The sequence below is a fragment of the Belonocnema kinseyi genome, chromosome 10, assembly GCF_010883055.1.
Source record: "Belonocnema kinseyi isolate 2016_QV_RU_SX_M_011 chromosome 10, B_treatae_v1, whole genome shotgun sequence".
In the NCBI taxonomy this organism is placed as follows: domain Eukaryota; kingdom Metazoa; phylum Arthropoda; class Insecta; order Hymenoptera; family Cynipidae; genus Belonocnema; species Belonocnema kinseyi.
In genome coordinates this window covers 35,326,749-35,349,531 of record NC_046666.1, presented here as the reverse complement: position 1 = coordinate 35,349,531, position 22,783 = coordinate 35,326,749, and the positions used below count along the sequence as shown (strand labels likewise).

Here is a 22,783-nt window from a genome sequence, read left to right as displayed (position 1 = left end):
ATTCTATTATTCCTCTAAACTTCTTCAATATCTTTTCCGATTAAAAAATGTATATGTATCTTTTATCCTAATAGTTCACAATTGTCGACGAATTAAAAAATCTACCCTGAAATCATGATTTTTAAATACAAATAAAATATTAGGAATATCCTGGATTTTCTACAAAAGTATTCTTTCAGAATTAACTCAGTCCCTTATAAAAAATAGTATTTATGCAAATTCTCTGTAAAAAAAAGCAGTCTTTGTTTCTTAATCGCCGACAATTTAAACTTTGTTCTTACTTATTACTTTACAATTATATAAAAATAGCTACATCTCGCCTCATTTTCCGGATGCTTTTTGTTGGATGAGTTATTTGAGTTTTGTCTCCATTCTAAAATTCTTACTTTTCATTTAATATTCTTATTATTATGTACAAAAGGGCGCTTGTGCGTTAACACTGCTTTAACAATCACTGTTTCATAAAACTGGGTGCAACGATTAGTTTACTCTACAGAAATTAATATTGCTGCCGTAAGTGTATTTTCGTCTTGAGTATTATCTCTGACAAGGGGAACCTGCCCTTCGTATTTTTTTTTATTTATACTCCTCCTAGTCATTACCAAATTCGTTATATGCTTTAAAAAAATTCACGCACGTTACATGGTCCGCGATGCGAGTGTCTTTCCTTGCGGGCAGCAAGGAGAGGCTCGTATCGCGATCTATGTATCGTACGTAGATTTTTCCAAAGCAGCTGTTTCTCAAGAATAGTTGAAAAGCGCAACTTATTATTTTAGGGTATCACAATTTTGTTTGGAGTGAGTGCTTTTCCTTACTGGCAGCAAGAAAAGACGCTCGCATCGCGTTTAGCGTAACGTACGTGAATTTGTTAAAAGCTACTTTTATCTAACAATGGCTGAAAAGCGCAACTTATTGCTTCAGCCTATTGTAAGTTTTTTCACTCGGAGAAATGTTTTTTTTTTGTGTCAAATAGATTTTTCTTGACACAAATGGAATGTCCTTTCAAATTTAAGATTAAAAGGCTTTTCCTATGTCTACAAAAAAACAGACAAATGCTTTTGTTTCAAGACAACTTTTTCTCTGAGTAGTTGATGCGAATGTCTTTCCTTACTGGCAGCAAAAAAAGACTCTCGCATAGCGTGCCATGGAACCTGCGTGAATTTTTTAAAACCATTTTTCTCAAGAATTGCTGAAAAGCGCATCTTATTACTTTAGCCTATTATAATTTTGGTTGTTGGAAGTGCCTTTCCTTGCCGGCAGCAAGCACAACTTATTATTTGATGCTATTACAAGTTTCGTTGATGCGAGTGTCTTTCCTTGCCGGCAGCAAGGAAAGACTCTCTTTCTAGAATGACTGAAATGCGCAAATTATTACTTTAGCCTATTGCAAGTTTGGTCACTCAGAGAAATGTCCGTTTCTGTCAAACAAATGTCTCTTGGCAATAATGGAATGTGCTCTTACATTACAAATTGAGAGGATCATTTGTCTGAAAAATAATCTTTTGCAGCAAACATTATCTTTTTGTGACAAACATCGCCTAATCTTCCTGACAAATAATAAGTCTATAAAAAATATATATTCATGTGGTTCAAGACCAAACAGACAAGATCAATTTTTTTCAGAGTGGTTGATGCGAGTATCTTTGTTTGCCGGCAGCAAGGAAAGACTCTCGCAGCGCGTTTCGTGTAACTTACGTGGATTTTTCAAAACCATTTTTCTCAAGAATTGCTACAAAGCGCAACTTATTACTTTAGCCTATTGCAAGTTTTGTGGATGCGAGTCTCTTTCCTTGTCGGCAGCAAGAAAAGACTCTCGCATCGCTTTCCGTGTATCCCGATAAGAAGGATTGCATTAAAAAGTATTGGAAAATTTCAGGCATCCAGTGGTAATGTTATAAATATTGAATACTTCTGGATTACCTTTTTGTCCTACAATTTTAAATCTTCACGGCAGTGGAAGTTATCTTTTAAAGGTTAATCCCTTCCTTTGCCCAGCGACAATATTTTTCTGAATACTTTTGAATGACACAAAGCAACCAATAAATATAAAATTTACAATCCCTTTTAACTTAGCACATTTCACTACTTTTATTTACTGTTTTTCGAATAATAGCGAGGTAAAAAGGTTTTTAAAATATAGCATCAAACATTTTATGATATCAGGATTAATTTCCACACAGAAGGCTGTGGTGAAAAATAATCTTTTGATTTTTTTACTATTATCTTATATTTTTGTAATTGATAATATTTGAACAAAGCTAACCTTTTACGATAAAGATATGTATTTTTGTGCACAATCCTAATCGATTTTTCAAATTGCATACGTTTGGAGGACTTTATAATGATTCAAATGAAGATTGTGTTTTTCATTAATTTTAAGTTTGGCAGCTTTGATCGGCTTTGAAAGGAATTAAAATCTTGTTATTTTAGCTGCCTAACCAGGATTAAAAAAAAACGAAAGACGGAAAAGGCATTCATATGGATTCAAAATTTTTAATACTTTTTAATGCAAGCCTTCTTACCGGGAACGTATTCGGATTCTTTTTAACCGTTTTTTTTTTAAATGGCTGAAAAGCGCATCTAATAAGATTAGAGAAAGTTTAAAGGCTAACTATAAACTAAACAGGTTAAAGTAAGAACTTTACCCTATTACAAGTTTAGTTGATGTGACTGTCATTTCCTGCCGGCAGCAAGGAAAGACTCGCATCGGCAGCAAGGAAAGACTCTCGCATCGCTTTACATCCTTTGGATCTTTTCATGGATTTAAAAGGTCACAAAACGTTTATAGGGCAACTTTAATAGCCCACTGGGCTATTACAATTTTAGTAATGACTAATTACTGGGACGATTACAAATAAAAAAACTTCAGAACCTTGTAGGTTCCCCTTGTGAATGTTCCAATTTGAAATGCAACTTCAGACTCTATTTTTTCCTAAATAATCTAGTCTGTGTTCGTCTCTGTTAAAGAAAAACTAATTCGTAGATTCCAGCTGTAAATTTCTGTTTTCAGCAATTATCATTATCACTAATAGTCTCAATCACAACTTGGAAATGTTGACCGACATCCTCCTTCCTGTTGAAAGCACAGGTGTAAGGAGTGATTTTGAAGAAGATTAAGTCTTTGAAATTTTCACTTTGGTGACTTGTTTTTACGTGGTGGAACCAGCTTTCGTGCTCGATTCCAGAATCCTTTTCATGCTGCTTATGGAAGTTGATGATGGGGTCGTTGTGGAAGACAAGGCTTGAGATACGACATCCACTAATGAGTCCGTTACCCTGTCGATGGCGCCTCCTGCCAAAACAAATTTTTATTTGAAATAATTTTCTTCACAATGAGAAGGCCCGGACTCAAACCACTGTTGAATCTTTTTAGGGCTTTGTAGCCCCCGGCATTTTGGGTAGGGTGTCCGTCTGTCCGTCGAATTTTTTCAAGGAGGGAAAGCGAAGGAAAGAAAATGGCTATCTTTTTGAGATGTTAGGTATCAAAATATTTTTTAAGTTAAACATCTAAGAAAAAAATTGATATCCGAGTGCATTAAAACGCCGTACCTCTATCGGCCACTTGATAAAGCTTATAGTCAATTTCATGAAAAATGCTGCCGACATCTGTCGCTCACTTGATGAAGCTTATACTCAATGTTTAATGCCGTGTGTACAATTGTGGAAAAATTGTAATTATTAATATTCTGGTCACAGTATATTAATAATAATGTCGTAAATTGTTTGGGTAGAGTACAAATATCCTAAATATCTAGCTGCTAAGTGTGAATTTACATTTTTTTCTGTGTGATTTAAAATGGATTCGGTCTTCGTTCAATTTTGATTGAACTTTATTAAGGGAACATAATTGAATCTTTTTATACCGGTTCAGATCGTGAGGGCAATGATTTAAGAATCAATTTAGGCGATGACCTTGAATTAAGTAGACTTACCAATCGCGTAATGCTGCTCTTCGCCCTCGTGCTCATGATCATGACTGTGACCTACGTCCCCTGGATGCTCTTCATGGTTTTCTTGACCATGTGAGTGACCATGTGAGTGTGAGTGAGCAGCTGAAAAGTAAGAGTGATCATCATGAGAAAGTTTCTTATTATCGTACCTAGGCGCAATATAAAACATAGCAATTACGGCATAGTTTAAATATTACCTGATATCATTATGCAGAAATGTTTATATTTTTACAATAAAATACAATAAATGTTCGCGATGTTTTTTTTCTGCTGGTATGTATTAATACTAATAAAGTATTAATATATTTTTCAGTCTGTGCAAAAATTCTCTCGTTCCGCTGGGAACCGAACCCAGGTCTTAAGATTTCTGGTCCCGGTCCACTCCGTAGTACTGGATCAGCAATCTGAAGACTGCCTTCGGTTCCCAGTGGAGCTAGAGAGAAATTTTTCACAGACTAAAAATATATTAATATTTCAATTGTAATAACGCATACTGGTAAACCAAAAATAATGACAAACTTTATGTTTATTTTCAACCTAGAAAAAAAACTCTTTAATGAAATAGCTACATCTTTAACATAAGAGATGAATTTTAAATTAAAAAATTTAATTTTAGCAAGTGGTTACACTCAACAAAACAAAAATTAAGCCTGAACATAAAATATAATATTTGATATTTCAACTAAAAAATGTTTTTATTTGAAATAAAAAACAGTTAAATTGAACCAAAAGATACGAATTTTCAACAAAATGAGAGATTTTTTAGTCAAGAAAGAAAACATTTTCAATTGAAAAAGACAATTTTTTTATAAAAATGTTATATTTTTAACCCAAAAATATGAATTTTCAACAAAAAAGATCTTTTTTAACCAAAAAGTAAATTTTCAACAAAATAGTTGCATTTCCTACCAAAATAACAGAATTTGCAATAAAAAAACGAATTTTAAACAAAAAGTTGAATTTTTTAGCCAAAAAGTTAAATTTTCAACAAAAAAGATGGTCCCACAAATAATAAAATAAATGTTGCTAAACGCACAAAGTTTAACTTACAAACAAACAGTTAAATTTGCAATCAAATAGATCAATTTTCAACCCAAAGAGATGAATTTTCAAAAAGCATATTTCCATCGAAGTAGATGAATTTTTAGCTTCAAAAATTAATTTTCAACAAAGACAAAATAATTTTAAACCCAAAAAGAAATATTTGAATCCTCAACTGAGACAGATTTTTTCCAGCCAAACGGTTGCATATTTGATAAACAAAAAATTTCTACAAAAAAAGCCGAAGTCAAAAAGACGAATTTTTAACCAGAAAATATGAATTTTCAAAAAATTTCAGTTTTAACCAAACAGTTAATTTTCAATCAAATATTTTAATTTTCTACAAAACATGTTTGATCTGAAAAGATTAGTTGTCAACAAAACTGTTAAATTTTTAAGCCAATTAATTAAATTTTCAACAAGAGATGAATCTTTAACTAATATACTAAATTTTTAACAAAGCGAAACAACAATTTCACCAAATTATTTTTTTTTTAAACCGAAAACAGGAATTTACAAAAAGCACATAAATCCCTATTGAACAGTTGAATTTTCAGCTTAAAAAATCATTTTCAACAAATACAAACGAATTTCAAACCCATAAAAAAGAATTCTCAACGAAAAATGTAATAGTTGATATTACAATGGAAACAGGCTTCAATTTCAAATAAAAAACAATTGCTTTTTATCAAAGAAGATTAGTTTTCAACAGAAGATTTAAGTCCTCGAATAAAACTGATTTTTATTATCCAAAAAGTTGCATTTTTGACCAAAAAATATATAAATTTTCGAAAAAATAGTTGAACTTTAAACCAAGAGTTAATTTTCAAGTGAAACAGATTTTTTAGTCAAGAAAGCATAACAATGTTAAATATAATAATAATAAATTTTTGAATTTTCAACAGAAATCTTCAACAACCTTGGAATAAAATTGTTATTTTGTCAATCAAAATTGTTAGATTTTTTCATTGAGTGCTATTAATTCAGGTCGCATTTTAAAATTAGCGGAATAACGAGAATAAGGGGAAAAAAGGGGAATATGAAGAAGACAATGAAGTCCGCGATAAATAAATACGAATTTTCATCATTTATAGACTAAAGAAAAATTAAAGCTCATTTTTAAGACTTTTAAAAAATAAAGTAAATTAAATAATTTTTTGTAAGTATAATTTTAAAAATTTCAAACAACGTGAATCTCTTTATTTATTAAGGACGTTTTACGTAGCGTAACGTGTGAGTTATGAGTTTATTTGACAATGGAAGCGAATGTCCTTAGAGTTCTTGACTACATAATTATTAACGGCTGAATAACTATCTATTATTGTTGCGTACTTCCCGTTTTTGCTAGTAAATATATTTTTGCATTACGAAGTTTTTGTGTTCTAATTTCGCTACAAAAAAACATAATGATAACCATGTTCTCTACTGGCACACTACTGTCCAGTACCAGTGATATTTAAGTACTGCGCCAGTTGCTGACCCGTATAGAACATAGTCATTATTACGGGTGTATCCAGTAATAAGTGGTTACTGTAATTATTAACCTGGCTACTAAAACTATTTTTAACAGAAAAATTGGTTTTTATTTCCAGGGGTACGAAACATCAATAATAAAGATGGTCATTAAATTGTTTAAAAAAAGTATTACAATCTTGCACTTTTGATTGCTAGTGCTATTAAACTTGACGATAAACGAGATGATACCTGGAGTCTTTAAATTAATAACTGTTATAATCCTAATTTCTCTTTAACGCATTTAACGATGATCGATAAAGGATATAAGAAATCCGAAAGAATGGTGCACTAACTGCAAATTATGATTGATTCAGGTGCATTTATTTCTTTTCAGGACAGTTAGTCATGTGCAATTATTTTTGCACATCAAGGTAGATAAATCTGGCTATGCATCGTTAATTATTTATGCATAAGTTAAAGAAATTAGAAGAAAATAGTCGAAAGATGTTGAGAAAGTCTTCGAAAGTCGGTCGGTTGGTCCAACGACCCACCACCCGGGTCATCGTCACGAGAGAAGAATGCCTGTTATGCATGCAGACAACTATATCTTCTTAATCATTGCACGCATTATTCTCTAACATATGTTCTCTAGGATAAAGAATAACCATCCAACTCAGTTTCTTGAATTTAGACTTTTGACAAGATAAATGCCTTTAATAAGGTTCGCTCTACAATCCTTTGTTCTAGATAAACATTTGTTTGGACAACTAAACATCTGGTTGCTGTAGAAGAAACCAAAATATTTGTTATAGCAACAAAAGTTTTGTTAAAGCAAAGAAAAGTTTCGTTAAAGTAATCAAAATTTATTGGTTCAAGAGTAGCATTGTCTTGCTTCAATAACAAACAAACTTTGTTGTCTCAACTAAACATTAGGGAGTTTTTTTTCTTTTTGAACATTTAAAATTCAACGCTCCTTGTTGATAATTTCATGTGGCTTCAGATAGGAGGAAAGATGCCTATTAAATTTGTGTTTTTATTCAATAAAACAGTTTTGTTGATTTGTTATAGAAGTTGGATTTAAGTAAAAAATCTTTGTCATAATTCTACCAATCTCGCTTGCTTCAAACAACTATAAATTTTTGATTCATTGGATATTTTCTTTAGGATCAAGAAGAACCATCGACTTCAATCTCTTTCTTTTGATAAGACAAATTTCTTTAATAAGGTTTGCACTACATTCGTTTGTTATCAAGAAATATTGGTTTGGACAACCAAAGTTTTTGGTTTGTTACAGAAGGAACAAAAAGGTTTGTTATGGCAACAAAAGTTTTGATAAAGTAACCCAAAATTGCATCGGTACAAGAGCAATATTGTGTTACCTCTGTATCAACCAAATGGTTTTGTTGTCTCAACCAAACATTAGGGTGTTTCTTGTTTTTGATCATTTAAAATGTAACGCTCTCTTAGTTGATAATCCCATATGGCTTCAGATGTGAGGCAGATGCCTATCAATTTGTTTTTCATTCAATAAAACAGTTTTGTTCATTTTTTATAGAAGTTGGATTTAATTGAAAAATTTCTCTTCTTGCTAGTTTCAATCAACTATAAGTTTTTATTTGATTCGTTAATTTTGTTCTTTATGGTCAAGAATAACCATCCCGCTCAGCGTCTTATTTTAGACTTTTGATAAGATATATTACTTTAACCCTTGTGTTGCCATCTAAAAAAACTCACAGCATGTGCCACCCGGGTATCTGGGTACCCCGCCAACGAAATTGTTGTTAAAAGTCCATTGTTACTTGAAGTAACTATGTGTATTCAAACAATATTTAATTATTCATAATCTAGGAAGGTATTCCTACTTGAATATAATAATTTAATAATGTTCAGTGACTTTGTTTGTACTGAAACAGATATAAAACGTGCGCAGCTACATCGCAAATTTCTGGTTTCCGAGGAGGCTCAGTATTACGTCCAAGAATTCAAGAAAATTCAATTAAAAATGTATATATTTTTTTATTATTTATAAAATTATCCATATTTACTTCATATACTATTATAACAAAACTTTGTTTTTATGATATACTGTATGAAAATCATGCTTGTTCTGTCGGGGTACCCGGATACCCGGGTGGCTCCACGATGCTTTTTTTTTAATTGCAAGATATTTCAAGATAAAAAATTTCTAAAAATATGTGCAATGCAAATTTCGATAGAGAATAAGTTAAATTATGCTGGTTCGAGAAGCATTCGGCCTATCTTTATTAGAAAAAAAGTTATTTAACAAAACGTATGCCGATGGGTACCCGGGTACCCGGGTGGCAACACAAGGGTTAATACGGTTCGCACTACATTCGAATGTAGAAAAAAAAGTCTAATTGGGACAATCATACATCTGGTTGCTATATAAGACATAAAAATGTTTTTTATATCAACAAAAGTGTTGTTAAAGTACCAACAATTTTATTGGCACGAGACCAATATTATGTTACTTCTATAGCAACCAAATCGTTTTGTTGTCTCAAGTAAATATTCGAATGGTGCTTGTTTTGAATATTTAAAATGCAACGCTCCTTGTTAATAATCTTATGGGGTTCTGATGAAGATGCCTATTATTTTTATTTTTTATTCAATAAAGAAGTTTGTTTGATTTGATAAAAAAAAGTTGGATTTAAGTGAAAAAAATTTGCCTTGAGTCTAGCAATCTCACATGCTGTAATAAAATATAAGTTTTTGTTTAATTCGTAGGATATGTTCTTTGGGATCATGAATAACCATCCACTTTAATCTCTTACTTTAGACTTTTGATGAGTTAAATTTCTTTCATAAGGTTCGCACTAAATTCGAATGTAGAGAAATATTTCTGATTGGGACAATAAAAAATTTGGTTGCTACAGAAGAAACAAATATATTTGTTAGAACAACACAAATTTTGTTGAAGTAATCAAAATTTTAATGGCACAAGAGCATTATTGTGCTGCTTTTATATCAACCACATCGTTTTAGTGCCTCAAAAAAAAAAACATTAGGGTTTTTCTTGTTTTTGAACATTTAAAATGTAATGCTCCTATTTAATAAGTTCATATTTGATAATTATTTGATTAAATAGAAAACTAAATGTTTGGTAGAGCGAACCACAACATTATTTTAGACTTCAGATTGTCGCTCATTCCCCTCCTTTTCAAGTTTTTAAAAATTCTTTTTTTCCACTATTTTCAAGAAACTTCTCCTCTTTCATACTTTTTGCTTCAAAATTCGACCATTTGGTAGAAAATGCAAACGACAATGAACATTTTATGACAAATAACGCGCGATATGAAAATCAGTTAAGAGAAGTAAAATGTTCCTTTTTGAATGCCCTATGAGATTATCATAACAACTTTTTAAATTTTCTTGAAAAATCAAAAATTCAAATTTTGACAGCATAGAAAATAATGAAAAATCAAAAAATTACATTTTTCTGTCAAACTGTGCAAAATACGGTAAAAGATGAATGCAAAAAAATTGCGCATTTAAAAAAGATCTACAAATTTGTTATCAACCACTTTTTTATAGGATGCTTATTTTTGGCTTTAATAATGAAAAACGTCATTAACAGTAAAAAATGTGCCCGCTGCGTGGACACTTTCTTACCACAACTTTTGTCTCTTGATTTCTTTTTCGCCTTGCCTGTGGGGTTTCAAAAAATTTAACTTTTCTTGTTTTTGTTGCAATTTTTTATGATTTAAACTAAAAACAGAACTATCAAAAAATTATTCGTGACAAATAAATCATTTTTACATTCTCATCAGAGAAGGTATTAGATTTGTATAAAACTGAACCTCCCTAGTTTTTGTCAAAAGGTCCACGTTTTGAGACCCCCTGAATCCGAAAAACAGGTTTTTACGAATGTGTCTGTCTGTCGCTATGTCTGTCTTTATGTCTGCATGCCTGTGAGCACGATAACTTTTGAAAATAATTAATCTATTAGATTGGCTTTTGGTACACTCTTTTAGTGTCCTATGCAAAATGCCAAGTTGGTTAGTCAGACATTTTGGATAAAAATACTAAAAGTGAGTCCATTTTGAAAATTTTTGAATACACATTTTTTCATGATTCAAAAATTCTGTGTACAGTTGTTCGTAATACCTGAAAAGAAAAATGTTACTTTTCGATAGCCCTACAAGATTATCATATCAACTTTTTGAATTTTTTTGAAAAATTCAAATTTTGACCGCACGAAAACTAATAAAAAATAAAAAATTGCATTTTGCGGTCAAACTATGCAAGATAGGGGAAAAAATGATAACACAAACATTGTGCACCCAAAAAATATCTACAAATTTGTTATTAGTCACTTTTTCATAGAACACGTAGTTTTCGTTTTATTTGTAAAAAAAAACATTGGAAATACTAAAATTCAATTCTTAGACACATGATACCAAGCTAAGCCAAAATAAATAGATAACATTTTTTCACCGAAGGTAGAGCAACAAAATGTTTATGAATGGTTTTTTTTACATTCTCATAAGAGAGGGTATTAGATATGTGTAAAATTTAACAACCCGCCCCCTCCCCACAGTTTTTGTCAAATGTTCATGTTTTGAGACCCCCTAAATCCGAAAAATAGGTTTTTACGAATGTGTCTGTCGGTCGGTCGGTCCGTATGTCAGCACGATAACTTTTGAAAAAATAATCGTTAGCCAGCCAATAATAGTTCGTTAGCCAGCCATTATGGATAAAAATTCAAAAAGTGGAGCGCCTTTTGAATATTTTTGAGACCATTTTTTCAAAATTCACGAATTCTCTGCACGGTTATTCATAGTATTTAAATAGTAGAACAATTTATATAATGACTTTTTTCATAAAATTAAAAATTATGAGAGTTATAGCATTTACAAAATTCCAAAAAACACGAAAATGAACCCTTTAAGCCAATTAACGGACGATATGAAAAAATGCCAAGAGAAGAAAAAAATTGATTTCTAAATGCCCTAGAAGATTATAATAACAACTTTTTGAATTTTCTTGATAAATCAAAAAATAAATGTTGGCAGCATGAAAAATAATGGAAAATCCAAATGTTACATTTTTTCATGTAATATTTATGGGAAAGATATAAAATTTCAGGCATAAACTCGAGTGCGAAGCACGAGATACGTCATGAGAATGTGTTCGTTAAAGCCGAAGGAGCTTTAACAAAAGAGAATTCACAATCACCAAATTACTGTTGTCGACATTTTGACCTTCAGTTGCAAAAAGTCTGTGCAGGACGATCAAGCGCATAGCGCGAGGTAAATACATTATCTTTTTTTGTTTGTCTTTTCTTGTAGAAAGGTCATATTTCATAGTTAAAAATTAACTTTTTTGTTGAAAATTCCACTTTTCGTTTTACAACTGTTTTTGGATCGAGTATAATCTTTTTCGTTTGAAAGTTTAACCATTTGGTGAAAAATTCATCTTTTTGTTTGTAAATTCAACTTCTTTGTTGAAAATTTGTCTTTTTGGATTAAAAATTAATTTTTTTAAGATTCAAAATTCATAATATTTTGTGGACAAGTTCTTTGTTAAAAATTTTTCTAAAAGGGATAATAAAAAATCGGACTTTTGGCTTGACAATTTAACTATTTTGTTAAAGAGTCATCTTTTTGGATTGGAAATTCATCTTTTTTGGACTTGTCTTTTTCGTTTAAGATTCATCTGTTTTATTGATCATTCGTCTTTATGGATAGAAAATTCGCCTTTTCGATAAAAAACTTCATCTTTTTAATTTAAAAAGTCATCTTTCATTATTAGAGCTTATCTTTTTTGTTGAAATTTCTACCTTTCGAGTTAAGAAGTTTAACAGCCCTCTAAAAATGTCATCTTTTTGTTCGAGTGTTTTCGTTTAAGGTACGATTTTATTTGTTTGAAAGTTCGAACATTTGGTTCAAAACTCATCTTTGCGGGTTGAAAATTCAACTATTTTGTTGACAACTTAATTATTTTGTTAAAAATTCAACTTTTTTGTTAAATATTCATATTTTTGGGTAGAAATTTCTTTATTTTTGATGACAATTTTTTTTCGTAGAAATGTTATCTTTCTTAATTAAAAACTTGTATTTCTTTGATTGGAAATACACTTATTTGTTGAAAATTCAACTGCATTTTAAACATTCGTTTTTTTAAATATGAAAATTCAACTGATTTATTGAACATTTAATTAGTTTGTCGAAAATTCAAATGTTTTGTTAGCCATCCTTCTTTTTGGTTAGAAAATTCGTTCCTTTGCATTCAAAATTCATCTTTTTTGTTAGAAATGTCATCTTTCTTGGTCAAAAAATAGTATATTGTGCTACAAGTGTGGAAAGTAAGCAGTTCCACACGAGTGTGAAGTTAGCTGGACGAGCCAGAGACGAGACGAAGGGGTGTTTTAGGCGAGTTGGAGGCGAGCCTAAGACGATCTGTGAACGAGCCGGAAACGACCCGAAGATGAGTCGATGGCAAGTACTGTAAACTTCACAAGAGCCTACTGTTAGCTCCTGTAGCACACGATATTTTCTATAACAAATGCGGAAAAATTTCGATTTGAGAAACGATAAAAACAAATTTTTTGAAAAATTAGGTTAATTTTTGGAAATTACCGACAATTTCTAAAAATTTAGTGTATTCGAAGCTTTTTTGGAAGAAATTAAAAAATTTATGAATTTTTCTGGATTATTTGCTAAATTTCCTTAAATTTATGAAAAATTGGAAAATTACCGATTATTTCAGATATCTAAAAGTTTCGGAAATTTTCGGTAATTTATCAGTCATTTATGGCAACTTATCACTTCGAGTATGCCAAATAACTATTCACTACTCACAATCAGTCTCTCAAGCGTCAAATCATAATGAAGTGAAGTTTTGATTCTGACAGTTCTGGAAAGTAATTCTGACTCGAAATGCGCAAGCGCAACAGGAAGAAAAAGTAATCTTACTCAAAGAGCGAAAGCGCAACAGCTAGAAAAAGTCTTTTTCTAACTGCTTTTTACCACGGCTTCGGAATTGGTCACTTCCCGCACGCAATACATTCCTCGAAAATCGAACATTTCGTGCGAGTGTTAGAAAAAGAACTTTTTTGTTGAAAATTCGACTGTCTCTTAAAAAATTCAGCTTTTTAGTTAAAAAATTCGGCCATTTGGTAGAAAATTTATCTTGGTAGGTTGAAAATTCAATTGTTTTGTTAAAAATTCAACTATCTTGTTCAGACTTTAATTATGTTGGTATAGATTTAACTGGTTTATTGATTATTTTGCTTTTTGGATAAAAAATCGTCTTTTTCGATAAAAAATTCACCTTTTTTGGCAAAAAAGTCTATTTTAATAATTAAAAATGAAATTTTTGTTGTTGAAAATATTACTTGTCGGGTTAAAAATTCAACAGTCTTCTAAAAAGTTCGCCTTTTTGTTAGAAGTATGTTTGGTAAAGATATGATTTTATTTATTTTAAAATTCGACAATTTGGTTGAAAATTCATCTTTGTAGCTTGAAAATTCAACCAATTTGTTAAAAATTCAACTATATGGTCAGTAGTTCAAATATTTTGTTGAAAATTTAATTATTTGGTTGAGGAAACTTTTTTCTGAAACTTTCGACTTGTTAGCTCAATAACTTAAATCTTTTGTAAAACATCACTTTTAGTAGATGATAATTTTTTTTAATTGAATTAATTTTATTACAAATTTTTTAAATTGATATTTGATCAAATCTGCACATTGTTAAATTTTTTCAAAAATAACAATTTATTCCCTAAAACATAATACTATCACTACAATAACATTGCAATGCTTCAACAACTATAAATAAATCATTTTTTCAAGGCCTTTCTAAAGATTGAATTATTAACGAAATATGCAATTAAACTGAAAATAAAACAGCACATTCTTCAGAGTGTAAATGCAGAATCGCAAATATGAAATACCTGTTCGTGTGTTTATATTATTATGCCAGGATTTTGCGTCATAGCAATGTGTATGTAAATTTCTCAAGTGCCAGGTGAGTACTGAGGATACATAATAATTATTGAAATCGAATATATTTGCTATCGCCTTACATAAGTGGTCAGAACGATGTCATTCAACTTCATGCAAATATTATTTTTGCATAATGACATTTTAAATATTTCCTTATGACTCTCTCCATTAATTTATTATTATTGTAAACTTTATCAATCTTGTCCTTCATTATGAAAGGAAAGATTTTTTTTTTAATTTTCATAAAGTAATTTATTTTATTATGTCTTTTAAATTTATAATTATATTATATTATAATTATATTTATTATTCGGATAAGATCTTAATGTAATATCAAACTGGTCAAAATTTTGGTTTGATATCATCTATACATTTTGTTTGATTTAAACATTTTCTCAGTGTAATAGTATGGCCTGCTTTAAACAATAAAAAAATTTGTCTTCAGAAGAAAATTTTCAGTAGATGAAGGGGAACTAGAAAAGTCCGAAAAACAAAATTCCCGACACTCGAAAATTCCCAAGAAATAAAATATTCGACATAGGAAATTTCCGATACAGAGAACGACCAAATAAAAAAAATGGTTAAATAATAAAATAATAAATAATATAAAAAATGCACCAAAACTATCCGGCTATTCGTACGGTTATGTCGGTACACTTAGCCATGGCCTAAAATTAAATAACTTTATTTGATTAGCATATTTTTATTTTAGTATTTATTTATCAAAGAACTTTTTAATTGTTTCGATTCGGAAATTTTATAATTCTTAAATTTTCCTGCGTCGGCAATTTTATAATTGGGACATTTGTTTTTAATATTTGTTGTTGTCAATAAGAATTGATGATTCTTAGTTTTATTTTTTGCAACATCAATATCCAGGTTTGTTTAAATAAAGCGTAGAAATCAATTATGTTGATTATGTTGGTTATATTAAGAAATCAGTATTAAAATAATTATGAGAATTAACTGACTCATAACAATATTTTATTGTCAGAAAATTAATTTTGCAACGAAAACCCCCTTTTTTTAGAGCATTTGTTAACCAGCGATGGAAGCCAAAATGGAATATTTTAAAATAAAACTTTTTATAACAATATACATTATTGAGGTGTGAAGATAATTCTGTACTAATTGTTTATCGGTTTAGTAGAAGATCATCTTAGTTAAGAGAACAAGTTTTCAACAACTAAGCAAAAATAATGAATGATTTGTTTATCAAATTTTGTTATTGACAATTGTGTTGAATATTGGGCAAATTATTTACGTTCATTAAAAAAAATTATTATTCTTGGTTAAAAACCATCTTTTTTGGTGGAAAATTAAACTTTTTGGTTGAAAATTCATTCTTTTTAGTTAAAAATTAATTTTTTATCTGAAAATTTAACTATTTAATTTTTTGTTTGAAATTTCCACTTTATAAGTTGAAAATATAACTATTTAGTAGAAAAAGAGTTATTTTTTGGTTTAAGTCAACTGTTTGAAAATTGGGCTTTTGATAAAAAAGTCATCTTTATTGATTGAAAAATTGTTCTTTTCTTCATTTAATTCAATTGGTTAAAAATACGTCTTTTGATAATAAAGTCATCTTGCAACTATCTTCTAAAAACTCTTCTGTTTTGTTGAAACATTCGATCATTTGGTTCAAAAACTCAACTTTTTTGTTTAACAGCCCAACTATTTTTGGAAAATTCGTCCTTTTGAAAAGACAATTGATCTGTAATGGTAAAAAAGTCATCTTTCTTGGTTGAAAATAAATTTATTTGTTGAAAATAAACTTTTTTGTTGAAAAATGACTACCATGTGATTAACTCTCTGCTACTGATCATAATTCTATTCCGTGCTTCTGGATTGAAAAATTAACAAATTGGTTAAAAGTTCAACTATTTTTGGAAAATTCGTCCTTTTGAATGGAAAATTGATCTTTTATTGTAAAAAAGTCATCTTTTTTGGTTGGAAATAAATTTTTTTGTTGAAAATTGAACTGTCTGCGAAAAATTCGTTTTATTATTGTTAATATACAATGGAGCCAAATCCCTTTTAGGGATTTTCATTCTAAAGCAAAACAATCTGGAAGATACAAATTTATGCCGCTTGACATGCTGTTTTGCTCTCTCATCAATAAGCAGACCGACTCCTTGACTACCATGCGATTCACTCTCTACTACTGACCATAGTTCGACTCCGTGCTTCTGGATTAAAAAATTAACAATTTGGTTAGAACTTTAACTATTTTTTTTTTAAATTTCGTCCTTTTGAATAGAAAATTTATCTTTCATGGTAAAAAAGTAATCTTTTTTGATTGAAAATAAACTTTTTTATTGAAAATTGAAGTGTCTTTGAAAACAAATCTTCTTTTTATTATTGTTATCATTATTATTTTACCATTCGGCCAAATCCCTTTCAGAGACGTTTATTCTATCCCTCAACGATCTGGAAGGTTGCTAGTCAACGCTATTTTGCTCTCTCGTTTATAATCAGACCGACTCCTTGACTACCATGTCATTCACTATCTACTCCTGACCATAGTTCGAGTTCGCGCTTTTGTTTTGAAAGATTAACTATTTGGTTACAAATTCAACTTATTTCTTAAAAATTCGTCCTTTTGAATGGAAAATTGATCTTTCATGATAAAAAATTCAGCTTTCTTGGTTGAAAATTGAACTCACATCGAAAAATTCGATTTAATATTGCTATTACATCATTAAGACAAATCCCTTTCACGAACTTTTATATAATCCCATCACAATCTGGGAGATACAAATTTATGCCCCTTGACATGCGGTTTTGACCTCTCATTAATAATCTCACCGACTCCTTGACTACCATGTGGTTTACTCTGTACTACTGACCATTGCTCGAGTCCGTGCTTTTGTATTGAAAAATTAACTATTTCGTTAAAAGTTGAACTATTTTGTTACAAATTCGTCTTTATGTTAAAAGATTAACACTTTGTGTTGAAAATGCATCTCTTTCGTAGAAAATCTTGAATTTTAAAAATTCAAAGTATTGGACCATGTTACTTTTTGGAAACAGGGTGTCAAAAATAGCCCAAAATTGGTACGACCTCTAATCCATTTCCGGAGTTTATGCCAAGGGGATAATGTACTATTTGTTAAATGTTTTAAGTAAATTTAAAATCTTCATATTTGCATAGTTTAATGAAAGTTGAACACGCGATTAGTGACGTTATCCGTTGCGTTTCTCAAGTTGAGGGAGATTCCTTTATTTCGTCCATAACCTTGACATCGGAAGTACATTTGGCCATTTGGGTCAAATCGATCCGTAACGCCCAAACTCCAGAGCTGGGTGAGTGGGTGGGAAGCGGAAAAAGATTTTCAAGGACGTACCGAGGATAGGTTTCCACCGATAGAACGAAATTATGAGAGGCAAATGATAAGGGTTATATTTTCTATTAACTCCCGAAACGGAAATTAAAATACGAAAATATGTTGCAATACACCACAAACGATTTCCATTCTCACAAAAAATATATTTATTACCAATATTGGCTGCAAATTTTATTTTTTATTTTAAAGCTCTCGAGAAATTAAATTTATTTAAAGAAAAATTTCCCAAGAAAGCAGATTATTCTGACTCACAGAAAAAAAAGAAAGGCAGTATCTACCCTTATTTCAGAGCTATTTTTACCTGCAACAAAAATGATCTTTATGTGGTTTCCTATTTAAAAATTATACAGACAGAAAAATCCCTTCTGCTTTTACTGCAATAAGAAAAATTCATTTAAAATTATGATTTTTTCAGAAAACTAGTTAAACGAGGACGACCTCGATATGCAAATTTCTGATGAATCCACTTCCGCTTTATAGAGCTCTTCCCGGTTCTGTCGAAAATTAGTTTGTTCAAATTGCACCAATATTTGACATTTATAATTTGCAAATCTTAAATTTAAATAAATATTAAAATAGCTTCATTGGCTTTTATACAATATTAATATTAATTTTTACTTTTAATTTCAATCGAAGTTGGCCTATTTTGAAGATTTACAGCTGAAGGTCTTTCAATTTTGACTGTCAATAAATTAAAATAATGTCCTTTTTAATATTTTTTTTTGTTAATTTTGAAGAAATTTCGCATGTAAATCATCAAAAGTACAGATTTTTCAATTTCAAAAACGTAAAACCTGCATAATTTTAAATTGTAGATTGTCAAAATTAAAAACTCAATAATTCTGGTAGATTTAAAATCCAAATATCTAGAATTTTAAACAGTTAAAATTAAAAACTCTTGAATTTTGAAAATATATAATGAAATATTATTTAATTTTTAAGATCTGTATTCTAAAAGAATGTTATTTGGAACATTCATTGTTAAAAGTTACACTTTGAAGACTTAAATTCAAATTCCTTTAATTTTAATAATTTAAAATTTTATATTCTTCAATTCTAAAGATTTGCAATTAAAAACGCTTCATTTTTAAAAATGTGAAAAAAATCTTAAATTTGCATGATCTTGAAGATCATACATCAATTTTTCAATCCTAACTCTTCCAAATTAACGAAATTTCCTCTTTAAATCATCAAAATGACAACTTTTTTTAATTATAAATTTTCTAAATTAAAGATATACATTAAAGATATACATTTTGATGGTTTTAAAAATCAAAAGTCAAATTTTCGATTCTCAACCTTCTAAATTTTGAACAAATTTTTCATATAGGTCTTCGAAATGACACCATTTTTGATTTTTAAACTTAAAATTTGCAGATTTTAATTTAAAAAATGTAATTTTTAATTATTCAGTTTTTAAGGCTCTTATTTTAATAGTATGTAATTTTGAACGGGTTTTTTTATTTTCCAATTTTAAAGATTTACTATTTTAAATATGTCAATTTTTAATATTTGAAATTGAACCTCTTTAATATCTTATGCGTACAATAGAAAATGATGCAAGTTTGAAGATCTATAACTAAAATCTTTTCAATTTTACAAATGTATAAATACAAATTCTTATATTTTGATGATGTTAAACAAAACTTGCTTAATTTTAATCGCACATTTTCAAAATTAAAAACTCTTATTTTTTAAACATGTAGACAAAAATCTTAATTTTTGATGATTTTGAAGATCAAAAATCAAGGTTTGAATTCCAAATCTTGAATAGTAAAAAAAATTGTACATATAAATGGTAAATCATCTATGTTACTGCTTTTTAAATTGTAAAAATGAAAACATTGAAAATTTTTCATTTTAAATTGTCAAAATTAAAAGCTCTTAAATTAAAAAAAATAGTGTTTAAGGTTCTAGAATTTTGAAAAGTAATAATTAAAAGTTTCTGTATTTTAAAGATTTATAAATAAAAATTCTTAAATTTTGATGATTTTAGAATTCTAAATTTTTCAACTTGAAGAAATTTCGAACGTAAGTCATCAGAATTACAGCATTTTTAATTTGAAAACTTAAAATTTAGATCATTGTCAATTATAAATTAAAAAAATTTTAAATTCTTCAATTTTAAAGTTTTACGGTTCGAATTAATCAATATGCTTAATTTTGATAATTCTGATGATCAAAAATCAAGAGCTTTCTATTCCAAATCTTTCAAATTAATGAAATTTTGCATATAAATCATCGAAATTACAGAATTTTTAATTCTAAAAGTTAAAACTTAGATCATTGTCAATCATAAATTTCAAAAATTAAAAATCTTCAATTAAAAATATTTACGGTACAAATTTCTATAATTTTGAGGAGTTAAAATTGAAATTTTCTGAATTTAAAAAATATAGATATATATTTTAAAGGTATGTAATTTTTAAAGTTTTGTTTAAATAGTTCAATTATGAAGAATTACCATTTGAAACGCTTCAATTTTAACGATTTGAAATTTAAAATGATTTAATTTTAAATATTTTCAATGAAAAGAATCTCCTTTCATTCGGAACAACGTCAAGTGAAAATATAATTTTATAAGACGTCTAATAGTAAAAAAAAATAAACAATAGAAAAAGTCATACCCAATAATAATAAAACTGGGTAAAAAATCGGTCAAACTGGGTGGTACAAAAACAATAGAGACAAAAGTAATAAATTGACAAATGAGTGAAAAGTCAGTAGTTTGGCTATGAAGAAAGTGAATAAATAAGTTTGAATATTATAATTAATAATTGAAAATAAATTAATTGCTTTTCCAGTCGAGAAAATCATACAAATTAGGAAATATTATATAAAATTTAAATTTTTCTTTTAAATTTTCTGTGTAAAAAAAAAACAATTTTTTTAGCAATAAAAGGAAGTTCCTATAATTCCATCAGATATCGTGTCAAACACAAAGTACTCATTTCGAGATGCCCGACACAATTCATATTGAGGCCCGCTTTAAAACAACGACTACTTATTTCCGGTGTTTTAGCAGCTTTGATCTTATCAGTCTCATTACTCTAGAGCACATGAAAAGTACATTAAACTGCCTTTCTTCCTCCGTTCTGGCTGATTAATCAAGATCACTAGAAATTATTCAATTATTCAATCAGTTCTTTTTACACTAGTAACCCACTGAGAGATTCTAGGTGGTGACATCCAATATGTAATGGCAACTTCCATGTCGCGTTGACTCAGTTTGTTCTTTTTCTAAATAATTTCAAATAAAAAAAAATGTTTTTTTTCAAATTATTAAGATAAGATATTCGATGGAATTTTTTGTCTATTCAAGTTCACCCATTAATCAATTTTATAACATGAGTTTGATCGAAAAATTTATGGGTATAAAAAAACAATAAATATATCAAAAGTACTGTTCCTTATGTTTTTAGGTGAGCTAAATTCGAATCTGTGGTCGAAACTCGAATATTTTGACTTCAAAATTAAATATGGCGGTTTTTGTATACAAAAATAGTGAAAAATGTTTGATTTTTTATTTTTCTAATTTTTTTTCAGACATAAAACGCTTTAATATCTTAAAATTTCTTCAACCATCGGTGCACAAAATTCTTAAACTGTAACAAAAAATATGAATATATATGTTTTTTCTTCCAAAATGGCAGACAAAATGCAACAATGTTCCAACAACTGGGTTTTTCAATCATCTTTGTTTTTCTCAAAAACTTGAAAGTTTAAAAAAAAGTTCCATAGAATAAAAATGTCTTGAAATTAACCAAAGAACACTATGGATTTTTTTAGATTTTTTAGAAAAATTTTTGACGTTTCAAATAATTTGAAATTTTTCAAAAAATCTGAAAAATTAAAAAAAAATTCTTTGACTAATTATAAGACATTTTTATTCTGGGAAAATTTGTACCAGAGCCTATAGATTTTGAGAAATAATTGATCAAACTTCATGCGAAAAGTATTGGCATGAAGTTTGATCAATTATTTCTCAAAATCTATAGGCTCTGGTACAAATTTTCTAAGAATAAAAATGTCTTAGAATCAGTCGAAAAATATTCTTGAATTTTTTCAGATTTTTTAAAAAAATATTTTGCAAATTTCAAATTTTGGATTTTTTGAAAAATCAAAATTTTTTTTTTAAATCTGAAAAATTTCATAGTGTTCTATAGTTAATTTCAAGACATTTTTAATCCATGAAACTTTTTTTTAAACTTTGAAGTTTTTGAGAAAAATAACGTTAATGGAAAAAAACAATGTTTGGAACATTTTTGCATTTTGTCCGCCATTTTGCAAGTAAAAACATATATATAAAAATTTTCTGTTAAAGTATACAAATTTTGTACGTCGATGGTTGAAGAAATTTTAAGATATTAACGCGTTTTATGTCTGAAAAAAATTATAAAAATAAAAAATCAAACATTTTTCACCATTTTTGTATGCAAAAACCGCCATATTTAATTTTGAAGTAAAATAGTCGAATTTTGACTACCGATTCGATTTAGCTCACCCAAAAACATAAGGAACAGTACTTTTGATCTATTTATTGTTTTGTTCTACCCATAAATTTTGCGATGAAACTTATGTTATAAAATTTATAGCTTTGGTCGTTAATGGGTTAATTCAAATTTCGAGAAAAATCTTTAAAAGGTTGCGAAAATCAAATTTAAAAACTCATTTTTAGAAATATACATATTAATTTTAGAGAAATATCCTATGAATACTATTTTTGGAATCAATAAAAAGTGTTTTGAAAGAAGTTGCACTACCATGGTTTTGTGGTGAAATTATAAGCTTTTCAAAGTTGTAAGTCTATTTATGAACAGAACTGAAATCACGTATTGTTTATTCATCTGTTTACAACATTTCTAAAATAAATAAGTATAAACTCAAATTTATTTTGATGGGCGATTCTCTCGAAAAGATCGATTAATGAATCGATCCAGGATCGAATTTATTAAGATCGATTCAGCAGAAAAATCGAATCAGAAGAATCGATCTTTTAAGATCCATGTAAAAATGTC

General features: G+C 28.9%; 1 protein-coding gene across 4 annotated transcripts in view; it reads right to left on the bottom strand.

Moving 5' to 3' along the window:
* Positions 1-931: 931 nt before the first annotated feature.
* LOC117182371 (zinc transporter ZIP1-like) overlaps positions 932-22,783 on the bottom strand; it is a 153,442-nt gene continuing 131,590 nt past the window's right edge. For all 4 annotated transcript variants that reach the window (XM_033375570.1, XM_033375572.1, XM_033375571.1 and 1 more), the window contains 2 exons: positions 3,933-4,052; positions 932-3,292 (listed from right to left, as the gene is read on the bottom strand). In XM_033375570.1, the coding sequence (XP_033231461.1) occupies positions 3,150-3,292; positions 3,933-4,052 (263 nt within the window). In that variant the 3' untranslated portion in view covers positions 932-3,149. The remainder of the gene's footprint in view (positions 3,293-3,932; positions 4,053-22,783) is intronic.